The sequence below is a fragment of the Agelaius tricolor genome, unplaced genomic scaffold, assembly GCF_023055355.1.
Source record: "Agelaius tricolor isolate 1412-34295 unplaced genomic scaffold, bAgeTri1.0.p SCAF_1, whole genome shotgun sequence".
Taxonomy (NCBI): domain Eukaryota; kingdom Metazoa; phylum Chordata; class Aves; order Passeriformes; family Icteridae; genus Agelaius; species Agelaius tricolor.
The window spans coordinates 106,775,851-106,801,077 of NW_027269261.1; the positions used below are offsets into that span (position 1 = coordinate 106,775,851).

General features: G+C 39.9%; 1 protein-coding gene across 4 annotated transcripts in view; it reads left to right on the forward strand.

The window, feature by feature from the left end:
• The first annotated feature begins 359 nt into the window (after positions 1 to 359).
• The window catches only part of GRIK2 (glutamate ionotropic receptor kainate type subunit 2), a 356,681-nt gene continuing 331,813 nt past the window's right edge, over positions 360 to 25,227 (forward strand). For 2 of the 4 annotated variants that reach the window (XM_071446514.1, XM_071446521.1), the window contains exons 1-2: positions 360 to 503; positions 5,683 to 6,087. In XM_071446514.1, the coding sequence (XP_071302615.1) occupies positions 5,973 to 6,087 (115 nt within the window). In that variant the 5' untranslated portion in view covers positions 360 to 503; positions 5,683 to 5,972. The remainder of the gene's footprint in view (positions 504 to 5,682; positions 6,088 to 25,227) is intronic. The other 2 variants (XM_071446488.1, XM_071446497.1) reach the window with 2 other exon arrangements.

Below are 25,227 nucleotides of genomic sequence, written 5' to 3' on the forward strand. Positions count from 1 at the left end.
GTTTCACAGGCGGCAGGATCCTATTCCCACTTTCTCCGCGTTCACAAAAGGGGCTCGGGGACCCCAGGTGGGAGCTTGGACTGTTAACGCCGCGAATACTCGCTGCCCGGCGAGTTCGGGCTCTTCGGGCGACGGCGCGGGGGGAAAGCGCTGCGCCCAGCGCTGGCCGGCGGGCACCGGCGAGACTTGGCCGTGCGGGGAGCGGGCACTGGCGGCCGTAGAGAAAGCGGTTTCTGCTCCTTTAAAGGGCGCTGTGCAGCGCTCCCGAAGGGAGGCGGATCTCCCTCCTTCCTCCCTTCCCTCCATCCCTCCCTCCCTCCCTCCTTCTCGCTCTCCCTCCTCCCTCGCTCCCTCCTTCCCTCCCTCCCCGCTTGCCGCCACCGTCAGTGGTGCCCGGACGCCGGCTGCACCGCAGCCCGGGCTGTCCCCGGCGTCCTGCCACCGCCCTTCCTCCCCCGCCTCCGCCTTCCTCTCCCTCCCCGATTCCCCTCCCGCAACTCAAGGTAGGAGAATGTCCCGGGTCTCCGGCTGGCCGCCACGGCCGGAGGGGTTGCATGGCAGTGAGGGGCTGCGGGGGGGCCGGGGGTGGCGGGGGATGCACCGTGGCCGCGTCGCGCCGAGGGCTGCACACCACGATGGCTCTTGGCCAGCTGTCTCAGGGCAAAGGCGGGCGCTGAGCTGGCCGACCCGAGCGCTGTTGCCGCCCGGGTCTGTCCCTCACTGAGGGGAAAGCAGACCTGTCGGCTTCCTGTCTTCCTTCCATCGCTGCTCCGCATCGTCAGAGCCGCCGCTGTCCCCACGCTGAAAGTGGAGCTGAGGCCAGGGCAGCGCAGCCCCCCGATGCCCCTCGCCCGGTGCTCTCCGGGTGGCCCGGAACTCCCTCCCGCAGCCGGAGCGTGGCTCCCGAGCCGGGCTCAGGGAGGCCGAACGGGCTGCATTGAGGACGTGCCCCCCGCTCTCATGGGGGAGCGGAGGTGAGAACCGGGCTCTAACTTCGCTAGAGTTGTGGGTGGACAGCAGTCTCTACTTCCGTAAGGTCTCCTCCTGCCCCTACCCGGCCCCCACCGTACAGCGCAGACAGTCCCCCTTTCGGCTTACGGGCAGCCCTGTCATTTATTTCTGAACAAAATCAGCATTCTTTGGGGGAGCATCCATCGCTAAAGTAGCCAGGGCGCTGACACTCTCTGGAAAGTAAGAGGCATTCCTGCCTACGGAGTGCAGGCATGATAGCAAGAGCCTTGCGTGCACCGAGAAGGAATGAATAGATTGTAATGGAAACCTCTCTTCACATTCTCCTTAGAAACTTTTGGGGCAGTACAGCAGGAAAAGCATAAAGCATCATCATTTTCCCCCAAAAATCTTGCACAGCTTCCCCAGCCCCAAAGGAAGCTGAAGGGACCAAAGGCTGATCTGTAGATCATGTCAGAAGTATTTGTTTTTGCTGCTTAAAACTTGCTAGGAAAGTGCATTGCTGTGATACTCAAAAGTACCTGAACAAGAAAGTCTATTGCACACTCACTTCATTAATTAGAATACAAGTCTTTCCACTAGCTAAAAATTAATTACCGTCTTAAAATGTCATTAATCTTTGGCGCAGCAGAAACTTGGTTGTAAATTTGGACTGAGATAATAACAAACAGAGAAGGACCTACGGGGTTTTTTTAATAGCTGGTGGGAGTGAAGTGCCAGTGGGCCGCAATTTGTTTTAAATGATAATATCAACATTCATTTGAATACTTTGGCAAACGTTTTAGAAGGGAGGACTATGTTACTGCTTTGTCAGCAAAGCTGCAATACTTGATTCTAGAGATCTAGAGATGCTGGTCAGGTGTTGCAGTAAGCTGTGGCTCTCCTCACACCAGATTGCAACAGCAGGAGGACTGTGGTGGCATGTGAATCCGAAACGTTTGCAAGGATTTGGTGAAAAATGTCCGAGAAACATTTGGGGGACCATATGTTGTACATACATTAAATTTATAGCAGCTGTTGTTGTGAGAGGTCAAAATAGTACATTATGTGATATAAAAACCTCACTATCTGTTCTTAGAGGCACAGCTATGACCTGAAAATAAAAGCCCATTCCTTTTTAAAGTAATATGATAAAACTATACATCCCAGTAGGTGGCAGCTAGCTGGAACTGGTTAACTTTTATAATGATAACAGCACATAAAAATTAGATCTGATGGGAAAAGCTCCTGATATAGTAAGGTAATCAGAATCACATATCTCCCCTTTCCAAATGAAACATTATGTACATAATGTACACCATTTATACTTGACACACAGCTAAAACTGCAGCAGGTTTTTATTACCCAGAAAAGATGTAAGGCCTCAGACTGTCTCTTCTCTCCCTGTCTATAGCTGGATTACTATTTTTCATATCAGCTACACTTGAACAGAGCCCTGTGTATTAAAGATGTCCTTGTGTATTGGAGATGTGTTACCACCATGTCTACAGTAGATGACCAAACAAATCAAAACATATATCCAAGGAATTGTAGATTTCCCAGCTGATGATCACTGAAGTGGAGAGGGCAGTTTCATACAGACTTTAATATGAAAAGAGCTGTGTAAGAGTGGTGACAAGATCTCAAAACAGAAGACCAGCTTATCTACCATGACATTTTATTAGGGATTTCCAGACTTTGAATTGCACATCTCACAGGGAAAGAAATATTGAAGGCACTAAGAATATTTACCTGTTTTCACATTGAAACCAGTCTGGAGGATGCAAGAAAGTATCCTTTTCTTTTTCATCAAGAAGAAGTGGAGTTAAAGTCCAAATAACAGAAAAGGAGTCTAGGGTGGAGAAGACTGAGCTTTAGTCTATAAGTGATCTTCAGTCACCAAATATTTAGTGAGTTCTAAACATCTGATGTCTTGTAAGATTTAATTTTTTTATATAAGGGACTCGTATTCTTGAGAAAATATATCTGGGCTAACTACGACTTTTTTTCAAGGTGGGAGCTAGGGTTTGAAAGAAGGGGGAGGAATGTTAATACAGAGCATTAGGTGGTGTCTCATAGTAGATAAGGAGGACATCGGTACTTTTTCTGATCCATAAAATGCCATAAAATAGCTGGCTAGCTAACATAATAGAGGACATAATATACATCTCTAAAGAACCCGATAACAGATTTTAATTTCCTTTCCTCACTGTGGCATGACTGGAAAGGGTAAAACCCCCAGGCGTTTTTGGCACCTGAAGCGGGGGCGGGGGGCGGCCGGGAGCGCTGTCCGCGGTGCTGAAGGGGCCGCCCGGGGCCGCTCCGGGCGCTGTCCGCGGTGCTGAGGCCGCTGCCGCCGGCGGCGGCGGGGGCTGGCGGGGGGGAAGGAAACTCGGTGTGAGCCTCAGGCGTCAGACCAGGGGCTGCAGCGTGGGCTGCTGAGTGTTTAATAGTAACAGGAATGAATTAACCACAAGTTGTTTTATGATTCCAGTTCTAAACGCCTCCGTGAGTTAGGTGCCCTGTTGGGCTGAGATTACAGGTAGCTGCATTTTTTTTTCCAAGAGAGCTTAGAAAATCAAACTGGTAACAGGAGTCACTTTGTCCGAAGTTCATGTATTGTTTAATGTGCTAAACCTGATGACGAATATTATATTTTCAAAACTTCTCACCAAAACAAAATTTAAAAAATAAAAAAATCCGGTTAGACTGCATGCTGCACCTGAGCATTAAAAACCTATCTCAATCATATCCTTTATTTGAGCAACAACAGGGAGGGAGGCAATGAACTTTCACAGTGTTCACGTGGGTTGGTTTTATTTCTCCTTGGACTATGAAAAAATAGAAACCAGTAGAAGAGAATAAATGAAATAGTAAATAGAAGAAAAAGCAGCTCTCTGCATTTTTTACTATTCTAAGTGTGAACTGAAGGAGTCGCTAGATATCCTTGCTTTTAACACTAGGTGTTCTTTTTAAAGTGCTCCAATAGTCAAATCGTCTGATTGAATTCCCTGCTAGGCTGCAGAACTAGCCATTCATGATACTTATTTTTGACACTGCAGTTATGCCTCCATCTTAAGGAAAAAAAAAATCAATGATGTTTAATAATCCTCTCGCAGACTGTACATTTCTTTTCATCAGCATTTTACAGTATTTTAAGTAAAAGTGTGCAGAGGAAATCAGTAAGGCAAAATGATAAAAAGTTACTTAGAATTGCTAACACTTCTAGGGGTACAGAGCACAAACACTACAAGTAATAATCCTAATGCTGCTGTTACTTATTTAAAAGTCTACAACACACAGGTGTTAATTAAGAATAAACTGTAACTGACCTCTGCCATGCTCTGCTTCTGATAGATTTCACAGAGTGTTCTCATTAGCTTGGCATCATTGGTATTTACGTCTGTAAAGTCAGGTTTATTCTATGTTCTTCTGTATGTATCTGTGGGGAAAGACTCCTAGTGATATTTTCTTTATTAATGAAAAGCAAAGGAGGGAGACAAAAGAGACAAAAGATGTCTGTAGGAGGAGTGTGGAAAAAAATTAATTCATTTTCCTGATGGGAAATACAGAAATTATATTTCAGTGTTCGTAGTAAAGCTCAAGCAGGATCAGCAAATCCTGACTTAGATTGCAAAGTCTGACGGTCCTGGTTTAATGTATTTCAGTGGATGCAGACACACAACTAATTGCATTTCCAAGGAAAATCTAAAGTATCCACAGAATGGGTTTATCTTCTTTGGAACACTTGATCAAAACACAAAAATCTGTGTCTGTATTTCCAGATATAAACTCAGTATCCCATTATCAAATTGGGAAATGCTGTTGTTCTCACTGAGGACAGCAAAATGACAAACTACGTAGGGAGGCACAGCAACATTTCCACAACACTGGAGTGAAGGGAAAGCAGAGTGCAAAATAAGAGTGGCAGAATAAAGTGAAAATCACAAACTAGTAAATCCCCTAGTTACTGTCTTTTAAGCAACACTACAATTTCAAGCAAGTTTAGTGAAACAGGTCTGTGCATTCAACAAGGTTGTTCCAGCGCTGCTGATTCCTGTTACCTTGCAAAAGCAGCCTGGTGCTCCGTTATCACTGAGTCCGGAGCAAGTTCCTAGGGACAGTCAGTACACAAGCCATAGCATTTATCCTACTTCATGCACTAAAATGAGTAACAGTTAATGATTGTAATTTTTTTTTTCCCCAAACCTGAACGTTACTGTCATAACCTGCATGACTTTGTTGTTAGCCTTCTCTTTCACAACTCCAAACTAAGTGATCTCGACCCAAGCAGTCAGCTATTGAAATACAGGAATTGATTTTCACACAACCGATTCCCTTCTCCCTTCCAGCAGCACTCCCCCCCACCCCTCTGCCCCCCCGCTCCTTATAGCCATTGTTCAGAACAACTGAATAACTAATAACAATAAGAAGCATGTAAATATAACCGAGCTGGGTTTGGTTTTTTTTCCCCTCCGACAAAGCTGGGCGATCAGATCGGTTGCATAATAGAAATTGGGAAGGCTGTCTGGCAGGCAGCCTTAAGCAGAGAAGAGCTATCTCAATTTCTCTCACTTAATCTTGGCTTCGCGTCAGAAGCTGTGCAGCAGTGCAGTAGAATGGGAGCACGGCAAAAGCTCCGCCAGTGAAACGCGGGCGCTCGCTATGTGGCGGTACCTCAGCGATCTCTCGAGCTGGATTACCTATTGATTTTCCTCCTTTCTCGCCTCCCAGGTTTACTCGGCTGGACGCTGTGTGTGTTTGGATTTCTCAAGGATTCTCCCCCGACTAACATGGATGTCCCACCATTCCTTGCAGTTGAAGGTTGCTCCTTGGCGCAGTGAATGAAGAACATGCAGGGATTGCTAATGGGTTTGGGAAGCGTAGACTCTCTGCTCTCTCTGTGACCATGCCGTGATCGTGTCTGAGGGCCACCAGTTTGCGTATCCTCATTCTCACCCTACCGGGAAACCTGACGGCTTAGAAGGGGGAAGTAAGGCAGCGCGTGTGTGCATAGAAACATCATGAAGATTATTTCCCGTATTGTAACTAATTCAGTCTTCAGATGCACCATTAGACTCCTTCTTTGCTTACTGTGGATTGGATATTCTCAAGGAACCACACATGTATTAAGATTTGGTAAGATTTCCCGACACTTTTTTCATTGTGTGTTTAAGCCTGAATGTGATGTGCGTAGGATTGACTCAGAAGGGGATGCTGGGGGAGAGCTGGGACGTGCTGCCGGAGTCGGGCAGCGAAGTCCCTCTTTATTTTGCATCCGGAAGGATGAATTGCTGTGTGATTTTTTTTTTCTGTCGCTGCTGCTCATTGTAGCCGTAGTAACGGCACGATGGTGATGATAATTATAATAACAATAGAAAAAAGACTGGCGAACGTGGTTGCCTAAGGCTCTGCGCAGCTTGTGTGGCTTCCTCGTAATTGTTTCCATTGTTTTGCTTTATTGTTTCCCTAGCAGGGGAAAGCAGGGCTAATGCGGTGATTGATCAGTTGAAAACCTGTCAAGTAGTTGTTAAGTTTCGGCCGCCCGTCTCTGATCCCCCCGAGCCGATCCCGTGCGGGCGTAACGCTGTGATTTGAGACCTTTGGGCTGATTTCCTTTGAAGTATCTGTCTGTTTGCTTGACATTTGAGTGGCGTTTAAGGTTAGAGAAGAGATGATTTATGTCTTGAGCTGTGCTCGGGGAAGAGCTTTTGCGGTACCTCTCAAAAGCACAGCTTTTCTATGCGAGGAAAGTTGTAGGAGTTCCTCCCGCTCCCGGGAAAAAGAAAAAAAAAAAAAAAAAAAGCAAGCAGATCAGAATGGCATTTCAACAATAGAGAGGGTTTACAGTTTAAAGGCTATATCCCAGCTGGACCAGGGCACTAACCTTAAGAGCTCTGCCTGTGCAAGCGCGCATGTTCGTGTGTCTAAGCAAGCGAGCGAGGGACAAATTCCAGCCGCTGCATCCCCTACAGAAGTTTTGCAGCGAGGAAGGGCAGGACGGAAAGTTCGGAAAGCAGGTCCGAAGGGGTCTGTGCGGCCGGGGATGTCCCTCGGTGCTAGTCCGGGGCGAGATACGATGGGAGCCCCGCATCAGCATCCTCCTGGTCCCCTGGGTGAGCCGCGGAGGGGGGCGGCCAGGAAGGGACAGGCTGAGAATTGCTCCCCCATACAAGCAGCATTCTCTGTGCCTGCCGACAGCACGGGTGGCCGGAGGAAGAGCGGGTCTCCCGCATTCCCGCTGTCCGCGATAAACTGAGGCAGCCACTGTATCCATTTCTTTGGGGCACAGAAATCTCTTGCCTTTGCCTGGGAATAATGCTTTGGTTTGTATCTATTTTAATTTAATTCAGCACCCCCGCACACAGTTTTATATGGAGGGGAAGGTGAGTAATGATTAAAAAGTCACCAGGCTGTTACCAATCTCTGAATTCCTAGCAGCACTTTTTTTTTCTGCTTCCATCTGGTCTAAAGGTGGTGCTTATGGCACGTTGCTCTTAGCAACCGTCCTCAGGAATGCCTGCTTCTTTGGACATGGCTAAATGGGCCCGTATATCACTGCGGGGTCTGTTTTGCAATCAGTCTGATCCATAATCATCGCCGTGAATTTAGCGCTGGGATGCCTGTAATATGGCAGTGGCCGGCTGTCTGTCTTTCCATGGGCCCCGAGAGTCTGTCTCTAGGAGCCCGAGTTACTTTCAGCTATAGCTGTGTAAACAAACATCCTCCTGGTCACGGCACTAGCGAGAGGTGGACTTTCCTTCTTTAGAGCGGCATTCCCTCTGAAGTGTCAGTCCGGTGTACCCCTAGAGACAGCCCTGGAGAGCAGCGCTCCGGCAAGCGTTAGAGCAATAAATAACCCCGCGGCTGAAAGGGGATGCAGCGCGTCTCTGCTACCCAGTGACATGGTGGTGCATGCGTAGGTTTTACTGGGCTAACTTCCCTTCCCAGCTGTCTCCCGGTCACACAGCTGGCCAACGAGTTGTGCTCACTCCACTGTTTGAATTAGCGAGGTAGAAATCAGTTTCTGCATCTCTGCCTGCTTTTGCCTGTCTTTGAAAAGAATTGTCGCCAAACCATCACTGAACACTAAAAGTAGGTACGGAGCAGTTGATAAGTTTATTTTGTTGTGGAGAATGTTAGACGTGAAAAGAGCAGGAAGACTTTTGCCTTGCTTATCCGGGCCTGTTGCACATCTCTGTTTTAAAGGAATCTGGATTTAGCTTAGTCCAGGCTAACTCACTCTGTCTGTGACCACGGGAGAACTTCCACACCTTCTCCAAAGGCTGACATCTCTGTCTCTACGTAGGGCATAGCAGGGTGGAGGGAGGGAGCAGGGATTGAGCTGCGGAAAAGCTTTGGTTATTTCTGAGGGGGAATGCCCCACCGCCCCCTCTGGGTTCTCGTGCTATCAGTCCCTTTGGGATGTCCTTGCGACCAGGAGGACGGAATGCCGTGGAGTCCTTCCCGAGGAGAAGGGGGAGCTGAGGAGATTCCCTCCAGAAGGCAGCCTGCCAGCCCCCGCTCTTCTTCCTCAGCCAGCAGTGCTATGGCAACAGGGGAGAGCTTGAAGCCTGCCAGAGCTGCAGCCCCCTCATTCCTCCTGTGCAAATTAGCCACCATGGATTCGCATTGTCCTTCCCACGGCTCCTCTCATTGTTGGGACTAGCCAGCATGTCCTTTCTCTCCCTCCCTCTCTCTCTAAAGCTACCTTTTAGCAACCACACAGGGAAGTCGAAGCGCCTGGGCTATTTGTCAGATTCGGGAGGTTATTTCTGTCTGTACCTTATGGAGCAAACACGGAGAGAGGCTGGTGCGACGGCACCCTTCCCTCCACAGCGACACTTGCTTAGGCATCTGGACACCCGCCTGTTGCTGCTGCTGGAGCTGGGCATCACACCAGGCGCCCTTCCTGAGTGCCACATTGCTTCATGGGCCATGCCACCAAGCTCCCTCCCTTGCCCTTTCTGAACAGTTTCCCACAAGCGAGCCCAGGGAGCGCTGGAGGTCAGGTTTGTCTATACGATACCCGAGGGTGTCAGATGCGACCAGCCCCAAACCACTGATGCGGATAAAAGGATGAGTCCCACCTTGACGAGGGAGAAAAGCAGCAGCCTAGTATTTGTCTCTCCGCTAAGTGTGATGGAAACCTTTTCCTTATCACTTGGCACCGAACAAAAGCCAAAATACGTGACCGCTGGCACTTCTTTTACATTATCGGGGATCACATTTCGCAGCTTTCCGATTCACTGCTCCTACGTATACTCAGACCCATGGCAGCGGCTCCCAAGAAATTCCAGGGAACTCGGAGGATCCAGAACCCAGCCGATCGGCCCCTCTGCCCACGACGTGGGGCAGGGTATGTCGGGCTGCTTTTCTCGGTCTGCCCTTACCTCCTAAAGGCATCTCAACACCTTGTCCCCGAAATGCTGAATTAACAAGCCCATTAAGAGGTGTCAAACACCTATAATTGCTCACCTGTGTTTTCAGAAACCCATCCCTTGTCTTGCCCAAGGCAGTAAGAGCCTGGACTATTTAAACCCCATTTTTTCCCCATCTACTACCACTATATGGAGCTTGGCTGTCAGTACTTTGAAGTCTGGAGCACTCTAAAATGCCCTTTTTAAATTTCAACTGCTCGTTTCCGGCCTTGTCTCTACTGCTGTGAGCAGCTCCTCTTTCCTACAGCAAAGGTGTGAAGAGAGACCTGTGACGGGAAGGTGAAAGAGGTTTGGCCACTGTATTTGCTCTCATTATTCCTGGAAATGTGGTGAAAGACTAAAGATCTACACTGCAGGGTGCTCACTTACCTGATAAGTTTTAACCCACTTTGTGTGATGTTTTATTTTCTTCAGGACATTCAAGAAGGGTAAAGACAAGTAGAGGCATATACCTGTAGTTTTGACTTTTTGGTGCTTTGGAGTTGCCTGACTTGAAGCAGATGAGAGAGGGAGCTGGATGTTTTGTGTTACAATGAGCTACAAAGGAAGGGTGTGTGCGTGCATGCGGCTTCTTCCAGCTTAAAAGCAAAAGAAAGTCGAGAGAGATAGAAAAAACTTTTCAAAGGAAAAAGGAAGAGTTTTGAACTCTCACCAGAAGCATTTCTTACTAGTGACTATTTTTTTAATTTCTTTTTTTTTAATACTACGCCAAGTCCTCATGAAGGCTAGCACTTTCCTGTTGCCCTACATAAAATAATAATCATAGCAAATCAAGCATTATAAAATAATGTACTCTTCATGATTTAGAAAAAATCCCCCTCATTTTTCAACTTCTTTGTGGGAACCCCCAGAGGGGAATTGCTAGACGTTTGAGTCTTCCTCTGTGAAGATTTAGCATGGGTTTCATCTGACATGGCACTCCTTAGCTGGGCTCCTTTGTCTCAAACAGATTGAGTTTATCTCCATATAATTGTTTTTATGAGCTCGAGGGTGGTAAAACCAGAGAAGAGGCTGGCTCACTGCATCCACTGCCTGTGGAGGTGACACTGGGTGTCAAAACACATGGTTCTGGGATTCAGGAGACCATTTTAAAATTGTAGCAATTAAAACCAGCGAAGTCATGGCACAGCAGTGGGAACGAGCTCTGTGCAGATGTGTGAGACAAGAGGTCAAGTGAAAAATGCCTGCTGGGTAATCGAGTGCAGTTTTCTTAAGTGAGTTGCATTAAACCTCCTGGATATGTACTTTCTTTCCTTTGGATTTTTCATTGACATCCTTTTAGTGGGAGAAGGTAAGGTTTCTGCCTCTATTTGAGAGAAACAAAAAAATGTACATATCTTGTTTGAGTGGGGAAGGCAGTCTGCCTTCTGATCAAGAGTGTGATGAAAATCTGCAAGCCAAACTCTCATGGCAGCCCTCGGGGGGTCTGTGTCTTGGCAAGTCCAGCATTCAGAGTCAATGAAAAATTTACTGCCAAGGAGAAGCATCTTTCAATATCTGTTAACATCCTCACGAAGATGAGTTCAAAATCAGTCTTAGATACAACAACAGGAATCTTTGAAAGAAGAGTAAGGTTAAGAGCCTCGGGAAGGCAGCAAGGAGGTGAGAAGCATTGTTATTGACTGGTCTAGATTAAACAGCACAGAGGAAGATTTCAATTTGATAACGTCACAACCCTTCCTGTTTTTCTTTGCTGCTTCTGCTGACAATTTTGTAAGGTAATTAAATTGGCTGATTGAAGTCACAGTGGTCATGGGGCGATAAAGACCGTTTGGATTTAATGGAATTTAGAAACAACGGTGCACTGCACACAACTCTTACAGAACGAGAATTTTAATGACTCATTCAGGGTGCTGACTACATAGAACGTCCTGGACGAGTTTAATTGAAAGGGCAAAGCTGATTAGCTGTATACAGTCTTTATTGCACTAGATAGGGGAATTAGACTTATCCTTTTAAAATACTCATTATTGCATTATCAAAATTTAATGTAGGTTAAGAAAGCTTTCATCTGTGTGGGCTTTCTGGAATATCCCCAGATCCTTTCACCCAGTGTTTGGAGCACCAATAGTCTCATAAAATGATTTTCACACAATTGCCTGATAGCTTGCATTCTTACTGACTGCTTATTCTTACTGATAACTTGCTTCTTACTGACTGCTACTTGTCCTTTGAAGAGATCCAATGTTCAAGTAATGCTCCAGTTTAAATGTGGTTGCTGAAATAAATGGTTTCTGCCACCAGAGATAAAAAACTAGAGAAAAGGAGATTTTTCTAAACTCAGATATTAGCGTTTGGTTTTATTAGTTAAGATTCAGAGGGTTTTTTTTTTCCCATTTATTTATGTATTTATTTTATAACAGAGAAAATCCCCTCAATTTAGGGAAAAAAGCAAACCAAACATTTTGTAGTCATTGTAAATAAAGCAGATCTTTGTACTCTACTTAATGTATTTACCTTGTCTGTTTCTGAGTTTTAACCTTCATCCTCTTTAATCTCTTTCAGAGGAACAATTACTAGCAGATATGTCAATAATGCAAAAGAGAAAATATAGGGTGCTTTATTTCCATACTCCCCAATCTGCAAGGCAAATTAATTTTTCCTGAATAAGCTTTTTATAGTGTTATGCTGTAATGTATGTTGGAAGATTAGATTAAACAGCATGATAACATAATGACATAATGTCATTATGCTGTCACATCTGAACTGGAATATGGAGAATCAAAGATCACTGCCATATTAATACTTACAATTTTGTGTGTGTCCCGTGCCATCCATGCTGTGTTCCCCCTTTTCTTCTCCTCACTCCTGCCCCATTTCCCCCCAAATCCTTTGGTTCCTTTGTTATTAAACAATAGTATTGGGTACCTTCAATTTAAACAGCCAAAGCTCTCAGTAATGCAAAGAATACAGAATAAGTGATGATCATTATTCCAATAGTGGAGCTCAGCCAGATTTGGATAAAGCAGATGTTAGAAGTAGAGCTATGTAAAACACTTAGCAAACTCAAAAAACATAATCCAAATTTCATTAAAGAGTACTTCTTAATGAATTAAAACCACCATGCTTTTTTCCTTTAGGCAAAATTTAGAAGTGACAAATGGGTGCAAATGCTCAAGTCTTCTCTTTTTGCATTGCTGCAGAGCCGTGCTTGCATCAAAACTTGCAAGTGACTTGGATCAGTTATGATTCAGATTTCCTTGAATATTATTCTTCTACTCCAAAATGCTATTGAAACACAGTAACTCATCTAGGAATGTGTTTGATTGGTTGCTTTGAAATGAAATACATTTTTAGGTAACAAATTTTTTGAGGTGTTTCCACTTCCAGGTGTTTCTGCCTGGGGCATAGAAAAAGAGGTTCCCTGTTGGTATTGTGAGTGGAGGCTACAGTAGGAGTAGTTTAAAGCACAGCTGCACTGTAGAGTTTAGATCACAAAGTTAGTTCTTAGTTCACAGTAAACTTAGTTATCCGTGCACTGGATGGAAAATTCATTTATGGGTTTTAGAGACTTTAATTTTTGGAGAAATACATTAAAGCACATTAACTGAATGTCTGTTTTATTATATTAGTATTTCCACTCACAGACTCTTTAAAACCTAATTTTTTTCCCAAAAAAACCCCGTTATTTGGATTTGAGGTCAATTGAACTAGGAGTGTTGAAAGTCTCCGTCAGTCTTCTGTAATGAAAAAAAACCCTCATTGTTAGAATCATTAATTCTTGTACAAGGCTTCATAACTGACAGAAGAACAGTCCAGGGAGAACTTTCCTATTTTTCTGCCAGGAAATGTTGTTAAATTCAAATTATGATTACTTTTTTCCCCCCCTCTTCTTTTTCTTTATCATTATATTTTACTTTGTCTCTGTTTACTAATTTGAAAAACATACTATCTGATTTCAGTATGTATAGCTGAAGGTTAACATCATATATTTACAGACAAATGGAAAAATGTGGTTTCATGGATGGGCAGAATAATTTTGAGAGAAAAATATTTGTTTGGTTGGGGTTTTTTTTAATTTTTGTACCTTGATCCTGTATTTGATCCTTTCCTCGTACTTTGTCTTTTTCCTTATTTATTTTGAAATGGTGAAATGGAAAGTGATTACTTATATGAAAACAGAATGTATATTTGAATATGTTTTTTTTTGGACTTCTTGGAAAGTCTTTGTTTTTCTAACTTTCTGGGAAAATCCATGGAAAAAGTAAAAAATCTGGAAGTCCTCATTTCTGTCTTGAAACTAAACTCCTAGTCTAAGCCATGCCTTAGGGCTGCTCTGCAGCATTTGGAGAGTGAAAGAGGCAGAAGATTAGACAAGGTTGACTTAAGCTGGATAACTCTAAGATGGCTTAAGTTAGGCTAGATGAACCATGTCTCTCATGGAATCAGCAATATGGGGAAGTCAAAGTGGGGTTTTTTGATTTCTCCCCAGGCTTTGGTGTCCATCACAACATATTGAATTTTTTTCAGATGGAAATTGATGATGATGATATATCAATGTGTTATCAGTTTCTTCCTGACACAAAAATACAAAAATGCTGAATCAGAGACTGCTTGTTCATTCTGCTAAAAATTTGCCAGCAAGTGGGTGGTGCTTGTTTTCACAATAGATAATCATAGTTAGTCCTGTAAATAAGGACTTGTTTGTGAACACATATATTTAACGGATTACTTTACAGAAATTTATTGAATAAAGATTATCAAGCTTTCTTCAAAAGGTGCAGGAATATTTCAGTCTGAAAAACTGTGCCATCTTCATACATAGTTCCTTATGTATGTCCAGTACAGTGTTTTAAATTGTTACATTACTCTGAATATAGAAATATCTATTACTTTAAAGTGTTTTTGTCCTAAGGTAATTGATACTGAATGTAAAAAACTTTTCTTAAAAATGAAACATATACATGATTAGGTAATAATCCGGGTAAATTTATTAAATATTAGTTTATGGGACTTGCCATCCATTTGGGCTTTTGTCCTTCCCTGGGAGCTAAATATATACCAACTATTTCAATCAGCTCAAGAGCTAAACATATGTCAGCTATATCAATCAACTCACATTTATGCTGTTATTTAGAAGTTGCACAATTAGGACATGATTTACCAAAGAGTCCATAATTAAAATAATTACACTAGTAAGCATGAAACATTTATAAGAAAATCTGAGTCTCACAGTTCACAATGGTAAAATTTGACTTTCACTTTTTAAAGCATGTAAGCAAATATTTTCAGTCCTGCCCCAACTGTTCAGATTGCAAAACTTTGATGAAGCCAGTTCTTATACTTACTTGGAAACCAATTAATTCTTCTGTTTCTACCTATATTTTTAGTGTGAGTGCTCAATCATCAGTCAGTACCAAATACTGAGATTGTCAGAGATGTACAGTCCTTGAGAGTTTAGTGCAAAGTTGACTTATGATGGTGTGCTTTTATATTTACACCATGGATGAGAGGAAATTATGTAAAGTTTCTTATATGTAGTGATTCAAAACAACAATTTATGGATCAAATATTGGAATAAGATAACTTGCTGTATGCCTGAGGTCTGATTATCCTCTTTGTTCTGCTCAGTGGCTTATGTTAATATGAAGTGAAATAAGAATCAAAGCTGTAAGCTGTAGCATGCTGTTTAGAAAAAGAGTGGCTTAGATTTCTCTCATGCTAAAAGGAAGAAATTGTGTTAAAGTTCGTGGGTATTTGCCAGTTTATCCCAGGTACAGCCATTGCCTCTATGAACTGGTGATGGAGTATTCTTCCTAAGTTGCATGATTAGGTCCATAGAGATGTTGAATACAATGCTCTTCCAGTCAAACCACCTGTGCTGGTTACCATTAGCAAAGGTGCTAATTCCAGGACCTGTCTTTCCTTGTGATTTTTTTCCCCAATTTTCTTTTAAAGTTACGCTACTGTTTTTTTGCACCTCCATTTGTTGTTCACTTATTACTTACCTTAACAATATAGAGGCGTGTACTATAAAACAAATTCAACATGATAAAAATATTTGACTGATGGTGCTTTTTGGTTTTGATTTTTTTTTAAGTTGAAAATGGTATACTTACTTGTTACTGCAGTTCAATAATAGAATAATTTGTTTTACTGATCAAATGCTGTAACACAATCAGAACCATTGTACTATGTAGAAATATATGTAAATAACAGTAGCAAACATAAAGATGACATATTTTGTAAGACAAAACTATTTTCTAAAGCAATAACCTCGCTGATATTTGGAACATTTATCCTACAAGGTAGGAAATCTTTAAAAGAAATTCCATGATACTTATTTGTTAAGAATTTGGGTAAAAAGGTACTTTAGAAAAATTAGAATGACAAAGAGTACTCTAACAGAGCAGAACTAATTTTCTTTTAAAATGCTTAATCACAGTGGTTTTAGGTTTTATATATTATATATTAATGGGAATATGTATGTTCACATTTTATGCATTTTAATAGCAAATATTTAAATAAATGCTTTAAAATGTCATGGAGAACTTGTAATGAATTATCAGCATGCATTTGAGTATTAAAATTCAACTTTCTTATTGTGCCACTTAATGACCAATATCAGGACTGAGTCCTAGAGAATTGAACTTGAAACCCCTTTGCTTATCCGATTTCTACTCTTCAGCAATGTTTACAGTTTTCATGTATGTTATACTAACAAAGTTGGGATTTTTTTATTCAAATGATAAGAAGACCTTACCCCAGCCACATTTTCAAGTTAATGATTATGCATTTTAAAAAAGTATTTACATACTGCTTATAAATACCTATTTTCTCTGGTGTTTTGAGGCACCCATATGTGCTTCTAGTCCCTTCAGCAATGGAAGTTTGGTGTCTCACTCTCTAAATCTGATTTTTGAAAATATTACTGCGCAAAATTCAAATGCAAGGCCAATGACTGGTCATAGCTAATTTGAGAGGAAACTTGGTACTCTTATTTTTAAAAGAAAATATCAATTATTGAAGAAGTATGTCTTGCTACTTTTTCACAACCGTGCTTTTGAACCAGTCCATTTTCAAAGCTAAGTTTTTGGTGCTTTCCTTCATACCTTGAGGTGCTGATCTATTTCAGTCAATGAACTACTTGGACATGCTCCCAGATAGTCCTGACAACACTGTTCTCTTCATTTTGTTGAAAGAAAAAAGTTGATAAGTGGGATGGAGGTGGTTTGAGAAAAATAATGCAGATGAATTGAAGGCCATCAGTGCTGAACAAATAACAGAAAGGAATTGATGAGAGTTAATGGAAAAAAAAATGCTGCTTGCTTAAAAAGGCCATATACAATTGTGCAAATAGTAAGATTTTTGTTTCTGTCTAGTCAAAGTCAAACATAAAGATAACATTTGACAAAATGATCAAATAATTCAACAACATAAGCATTGCTTTATTTTTTTAAACCAAGAATTTGTTCAGTTAAATCCCTCTGCTTGTTATTGAGTATTGAGTATGATGCATACATAAAGAGCAGAAACATGGTTAAATAATCTGGTTTTGCCTAGATTTGATCTTTCCTTAGCCTTGAAAGAAGCATGCATGGGGTCAGTTCAGGAAAAGTGGTAAGGCCTGCGCATACCTCATCTGTAAGCAACTGAGGGAAGAAAATGGAAATTTGTGAAAGATACATGTGACTTCCTTCCAGTAATGCTATATGTATTTGTTTGGATGTCCTTGAGAAGGAAAGACTATAAAATATGAGTGTTATTAAGGCTTATCTCTTCAGATCTTAACAGACTCTATCATTCACGACATTCAATATGCCTGCAGAAACTGACTGTGTGACTGTGATACAGCTAAGAAAAATGTGTTCAAAAATGCATTAAATCAGATTTTCTAATGTCTTTTCAAACCTGCCTAAACAATGAAAAGTCACATTTAAAGATCAAATCAATGTTAGTCAGTCAGAGCATGTTCAGTGTTTTCCATTTGTGACCTTTTGTGTCTAGACATTGGAGAGTTCAAATTGAGCTGTAGATTTCTGTTGTTCTGTGATCATCAGTGTTCATTAAACACTGCTTTTGATATAATTTAAAGTAAAGCTATACTCTATTGTCAAATAAGGAGTGTGGCTTGCTTTTCAGAGTATTTTTTACTCTTTTCATTCATGGGAAGATGCTTGAGTTGGATAAAGCTGTTGTATTTAGCTGTCATGTGGCCGCAGGCAGTCTGCTCACAATAATTTCCTTTTTTGTCCTTACTGTCATCTTCTAGTTTATAGGAGTTGTAACACATATTTTTGGAAGCCTTCTCCACTTTGTTTCTACAGGCAACTGGTGTTCTACTCACCAGAACCTATCTGATGGTTGTAAGGATAGAAAATTAGAAGCTCTTTGTCTTCTACTCCACTGTGGTTGTATACTTAAAAATATTTTCACTAATCCATGTTAACAATTGGTTATTGTGCTTCTGATAAGTCCCTTTCAAATTATTGCCAAAAATAAGTAATATCACAAAGTTTTCTTTGTGACTTGAACAAAGGAACTAAGCAGCAATGATTTTACAAGTACAGCTCTGTGTGAATGTGTGCAAACATACACACACACACAGGTTTTTTGTGCTGTGGTGACCCAAATGTAGAAAAAAAAAGTGGGAGTATGTTTCCTTTGCTGGAGTTGCCATTAATGTAAACCAGGAGAAGTCCCTGAGGGTGCATCAGGGGTCTTTGATGGAAGGACTCATAATGATTGTCCATCTGCTTCCTGACAAGCAGCGTGAGCCTGAGATAGCAAAGAGCTGTGAAGGTGGCAGAATGTGTCCTCACAGGGTGTGATCTTCATGAATATTTTCAAAGTGGTCTTGAAAATAAAAAAAATTCAAGCAATAAACCATGAAATTTAACAAAGAACCCACTAAGTAAGGCATATTTATGACAGAAAAAAAGAGAACACTAGAATTTTCTATCCTAAAAAAATAGGAATTCCTTCATTCCTTCTGTGAATGAAGCTGTGGATGTATATATGCTCCTACCCACAATTCTGCATTGCAACTGCTAAAATGTAGAAGTGGTTCTTGTTAAGGCATCAACTCTGTTTGCCATGGACCAATATTCTTGGTGTAAGTTGAATCTTCATTTATAGAGGATTTACCTGTGTGAGAACCATAGCAACTTCCTTTCACTACCCTTTTAAGAGGAGGTAATTATGCCAAGGTTTCAGGGTACAGCTAGCAGTGCTGTAAATCAGTAGAGCCTAGTGAAGTCCATTTCTGCTACAGTTTAATCTCTTAGATAGTTGGATTAAAGCTACAGTACTGCAACAAACCTCTAGGTGAGTTTTCTGGGTCTTGACTATAAGGAACCATGACACTTAACCATAATGAGCCATGAGCTTTTAGTTCTTTGCTGATCAATTATGGGAACTCCTGAGGAGGCAGAAGATTATTATCATTATTTCTGTATTTGACTCCCCTATTTCATTAGACACATTTTCTACAAAACCTTACCCACATGGGTAACTGCCCAAACATAGTTAGTAGGTTGAAAGCCAGATGAGATTTTAATTCCATGAATCCCCTGTTGAACAATAATTTTAAAGACCAAGAAGCTGAAGTAGTAATAAAATAGTAGTTCAAATTTTAGAGTTCATGTTCATGTAGGTCTGATATTGAATTAATAAATGGAAACTAATTTTGTGTATTTTGTGAGAAAGTAAACCCACTGATAACCAGAAAATATTGGCTTTGGTGTCATCATAAAGGTAGCTGAGGTATTAAGCAAAAAGAGAGGAAAACTGGAAAAGGGTTAGTCTAGGTTTTAATGAAATATTTTATGGTTGGTGAAGACTTTTTTGTGCTGTTATACGAAATTTCAAAAAAATTTCTCTCAGGGCTGGCGAGGAATAGGGGTATGCTAAGATTTCCAGATTCTTTGAGTTCCTATATGCCCTAAGTACATAATTTCAACATATTTTCATGTTTTATAATTACTTCTCTTAAAAAATTTTTTTTTCAATATTTTTAGAAATTAGTTACCTTTCAATAGAATTTCATATTTTTAAGAAAACAGGTTTGTTTGCTTCACAGGTAAGAGTTTTTTTTAACACATTGATTATTTCAGAGCTAGGAAAAATGTTAAGACTACTGTAAAATGCTATTGTATTTTAAAAAATAACATTATCTTGATTACAGCATTATATATATTTATAATAGTTTTTTCAGTAGCAACCAAATGGTTTCTTTTTTGTCTTATGGAAACACTTTGTTCAGTAACACAAAGTGGCACAAAACTTTTTCAAATAAACTCAAGTTCCATTTAAAAAGTGCTTTAAATTATTATATCTAAAAAAAAATATTGGTCACTACATTCACCAATATTTTCATTGAAAACTGCAAAGAGACAAATGATCTGTATTTCCATGATCCTATTTCCCTACTACACTTCCACAATCTTTTCTACTGCAGGGCTGAATGTCTTTGCCTGAATATTGCTTTACCAAGTATTAACTTTGCCTTGTTCCATTAGTATTCCATATTCTTCCTTGCCATATGACATCTTTTACTGGCATTTCAGCATTTATGTAGAAGAAAGAGTTAATTTAAAGACTTGAAGTTGTCATTGGAGATCTCCAGTGTAATTTAGTAAAATACTAAACAGAGTCCTGACAATTTTGCTTCTCTGAGGTTTATGTCAGAAATATATGGCCTCTGGGTATGAAGAGATATGGAGGATGGTGTTTTTAGCTACACAAGCTACTATCTAACTTGGCAGCTTCTTGTCTCATTTCTCTCAAAAGAAGTATGTGTTCAGCTGGGGTAAAAATGTGAAAAAGTTTATAGGAAATTTGGAGTTGAGTGCTTTGATCTTATTTATTAGACCAACCAAAACAAAGTTAAAAAAATCCTGGAACCCCAAACTAAAATATTCCTCCAAACCAAAACCAAACTGTCTTTCCTTCTGGGCACCGATATAATTGTTTTAAAGAACTGGAAAATACTATTTTAAGAGTGCAGAAACTACAGCCCGTAGTTTCATGCTATACTCAAATAGTGCTGCTGAGAAATGTTACTGTGGCCCAAGAAAATAACTGTTGGCCATTGTCAAATAGGTAGATCATTCTGATCATTGCCTGGATCAGAGAAAGTTTATTATTCAAAGTAATCTCACAGCTGCCCAGTAGCTGTTGAGAGCCCAAAGCTCAGAAGGACAATCAGCTCGCTGGTTATATGGAATGGAGCTGTATTATTTTATTTTTCAGTATTTTAATGTTGATATTTTATTGAGGACATTGTATTTGCGTACTTTAGGCTGTTGGAGTTTTCATCCATAGATCAAGATTCTTCATGTGTCAGTTTTCTAGAACTATTTCTTTTGTTCAAAAGAAAGAGCTGTAAGTATAACCATACATAAAACTGATGACAGAAATATGAGATGATTCATTACAAATAAATTTTAAGCAACCTTGGTCAAGGATCTTGTGTTATCTATCTAATTTATCTTTTCTTGAAATGGATCTCCCATGACCATGCCTTTTTGACTGGGTACAACTCTGATAAACAGATAAATGTTGATAATGACCAGACAAACACAAGAGAGAGAAACTTCAATCATGTTAAAACCAAATATTACTTTTAAAAGAATGCAAATGTAAGTGAATACCATAACTAAATCCCTACCTGTAGTTCTTGGGAATTTACCAATAGTTATGGAAGTTATTTTTTAGGATGCTGGTAAATGCTGAAAATTTATTAAATAAATAAAGTTATCTTTTTAGAAAGAATGTTAACCATGCACCACAATTGGATTTTACATTAGTTTTTACAGGTGCATCAGTCAGATTACAATGGGAAAGGCTGTGTTTCAGAACTGGGTGTCTCACTTTCATGTTGGTTCTCAAAACATTCTTAAATCCATTCTAATCCTGCTTAATAATAATATTGAATGTTCAGTTTCTTATAGTAGTGATATAAAATTCCTGCATGTGCTTTGCGAAGCATTAGAATCGCATTTTAACAGGTGTTGCGGTAGGTCACAGGATTCCACTTGAAGTGTTCGAGAAGAAAAAAGCTCACATAGAAAATAAAACATTGCCTAAGTCCTGCTTTTGCTTATGGAAATAGGAGGCACATATTGTGCCATGTGCCTGTGCTGTTCCCCTTGAATTAGGGTACATCTATGGAAATGAACAATACATAATTTTTGGTCTGATCAAAATAACAAACAATTTTTTACTTGTGGATAAACTTGATTTTTATGAATTAAAGTCTGGTCAATAATCATAGGTTTTGCTTAATGACCGTACATTTTGCATTTAAAAACTTTTGGCTTTTAAATGTGAGTAAGCTTGGAATCTCTAGGTTGGGTTTTTTTTGTTTGGGTTTTTTTTTTTTTTGGTAGGTCTTCTTTAGGGTATTTTGGGTGTGCTTTGTTTGTTTGGGGTTTTTAGATCCATAATAAATTCATAATGTTTTTTTATTAAATGAAATTCTTCAAGTTTGGTTTTGAGTCAGCATTCTGAGGATCTGTCATCATGAATAAGATATCTATTTCCTGATAAAACCAAATTCTCCTCCCCCAATCTGGTTACAATTTTTTTTTTTCTGTTTTTGCACAAATAATCTTTTATTCTTACACTGCATTTTCTACACTTGCTATTTGTGCTTGGGCATGCACTTGGGGGTGCAGCCACCCTGGATCATACGTCATCTGATTCTTTTTCTGAAAGGAGAGAACTCCTAAAAGTTAACATTTGACTTTATTTCTTCCACATTTTTTCCATTATTAATGTTTGGCTGATGAGACTGGCATATATGACAGTAGTTGATTTTACTGGTACTTTGTTATTGAAGCTTTTCTTCACTCAGACTTGCCATGTTGAATCTCTGATTGCTGGGAGGTTGGTTTTCCCTCACATTTTAGCACACTGTTGAAGTAACCTCAAAGATGGGCAGTCTGCTTGCAAGAGATTTTATGGCTGGCTAAAGACCTGTAAACAGAAAAAATTGTCTACTAAGGAATCTAAGATTTTGATGGATTAACTTCTTACATTATATTAAAGAGTCAGGAAATGCTAATAACAAGTTGAAATATGCATCTATAAACAAATAGAATCTGGAAATTATTTATTTGATTTTGACTCAAGTTCAGGGCTTTTTTGAATCCAGGATGATTCTGTGTGCTTACAGGCTTGACTTAGAAAAGTATACCCTACATGGCTGGATAACTGTGAAACAAAACAATTCTGCAAAGATGCTTAAATCTGATTACTTGAGACTAGTCAAATACCTATCCACTTAGAATTACAACATCCAATGGCTTACAGACTGTAATGAATTACTTTAGTAGTACAGAAGTTAAATATTCACAGAAATAATAATAAAAACTTTGCTTTACATCTTAACTTGACAATTTTGATTTGAAGCTTAATGTAATTTCCAGCTTCAGAAAAGATTCTGCAATTTCCTTGGCAAATTTTGAAAATATATCCAAATAACATAATTGATTTACAAGGAATCTCTGTATTGTTCAAAGCAAGTATTGTGGACCCTTTCACTTGTTGTATGTTTCATAAAATAAATGTTATTTTGAAGCATATATATCAAATCAAAACAGATGGGTCTCGAAACAAAGCATATGGGTATACATATGCCTAGAATGTTCTTTAGAATGAACCTCCTATGAGCTGTGTTATAGAATTGTTGGGAAATGCTCTCCTGGTGAAATGACTGTTTTTGTCTTTTTAGATATCTCTGGAAATATAGATATTTAACAGCAAAAATTTACTGTTATTATGTTTACAACATAATTTCAGTGGGTGCTGGGAAATTGCTAGTAATGTTTTCAGCAGTACTTTCAGTAAAAGGTTTCCAGTGTAACTGTAGACCACATCATATGAACAGAACTTTTTTTTTTTTTGCTGTTCTTGAGCTGGGTGAAATGTAGGCAGGAAAATATGAAATATCTTCAAGCAGTAACTAAATAATGTAAGCATTTGTTTTCACTTGTGGAATGTGTTACTATTCTGTGACTATTTTTGGCTGTTTTCCTCTTGTCTTGATCTTGGAACACCTAAATGCCAACATCTCAATATGCACATACAGCAGCCTGAATAACTCCTTTAAAAATGAATTGAATTAGTTTTTATGTCTGAGGGAAATCTCAGGAACAGATAATTTGGCAGGGTTCTTACAGTAAACATTATTTTCTATAACTAGAAATACATTTTCAATAATTTATTTTTCAGTGGAAGTAAATGCTTTCAAATTAACATATTGCTTCTCTTAGAATATGCTGGTGAATGTCTGAAATATTCCAAAGGTGGAATTTCAATTTTACACTGTGACTGCTTTAAATAAAAGAATATTGCTATACAATTTTAAACCTTAGGAACTGAGTAATGAATAATAGCTCCTGGACTTCTTTGTTCAATTTTTTATTTTATAATCCATTTCCATTAATTTCTTTCTTCATTAATCCCATGGCTTTATCCATCCTTTGCAATTTCAAGCTAGAGAAAACAAATTAAGGAAAAAAACTCCCATTAATTGACTTTATTTGCTTTAATGCTGCTAGCCCATATTATCTGCTCTCTTAAATTGAGTTTGGGATTGCCAGCTTTAAAGGTATTACACTGCATTTTGGGATGCTGCCAGCATATCCTGAGTAAATATATTTAAATCAAAGCTAAGCTACTTAAAATATTCATGTTATGCTCTTAGTATGGTTTAGAGGAATGTGAAACCATTTAAGACTTGCAAACCTGTTTTATGGCAAAAAATGCATTGGGCATATAGCCTAAATTGATAGTCACTGTTAACTTTGTTTAATAGGGAATGGTTTCATAGTTTTATTAGCAATTGATCATCATGATTTGAAATGTATGGCATAATGCAACTGCACAAGTTATAGATGTAAAGAGAAATATTTTAAACTGAAAACAGCTTTGAGAAGAGGAATTAATCCATGTCTGCTTTGAACAGTTAAATACATTTGTTTTATGCATTACATTTTTATGTATTGCAGGAAACTTTGAATATCAAATTCAAACAATTCACTAATTCAAAAGTCAGTGTATTTTTAAATTGTAAGACAAAAGATCAATATCTAAAAATACGATGGTACAAGCATGGTATCCTGTAAGAGATACAAACCCAGAAATTTTAGTATTCCTGAGCCTAGTCAGCCTCACTTCAGTCCCCAGAAAGGTGATGGAATGCCTCATCCTGGAGGTCATCTCCAAGCAATGGAAAACAAGAAGGTGGTCAGGAGTAGTCAGCATCGATTCATCAGAGGCAAATCATGCTTTGCCAACCTGGTTGCCTTCTACAATGAGACAACTGCCTGGATGGATGAGGGGGGAGCAGTGGATATTGCCCACCTGGACTTCAGCAAGGCTTTTGGCGTTGCTCTCATATGCTCATAGGTAAACTCTGGAAGGGAATGGCAGATCCCAGGGGGTTGTGATCAGTGGCACAGGGTTTAGTTGGAGGCCTGTCATGAGTGCTGTTCCCCAAGGCTCAGTATTGAACCCAGTGTTGTTTAACTTATTCATCCATGATTGGACAAATGCCTCCTGATTGCTACAGAACCCAGAAAAAGCAAATTCTGTTTTGAGACTTATAAAACTCTATATTTATTCTACAGTGTGCCTGTGTAGGTTTCTGTTCACAAGTCTGTCTGTCCATCTCATACAGAAAAAGACAGTTGAAACCCTAAACGAAATAATGAGTAGGGATGTGTGGGGGAAGAAGGCCTAATACCAAGCCCTGTTCAGTTCCTGAATTACCAGTTCTTAAAAGGTGCTTGTAAGAAAGATAGGGACATCATTTTTAGTAGGGTGTCTTGCCACAGAACAAGGGGTAGCAGTTCTAAACTAAAAGAGAGTTGATTTAGGTTAGATCTAA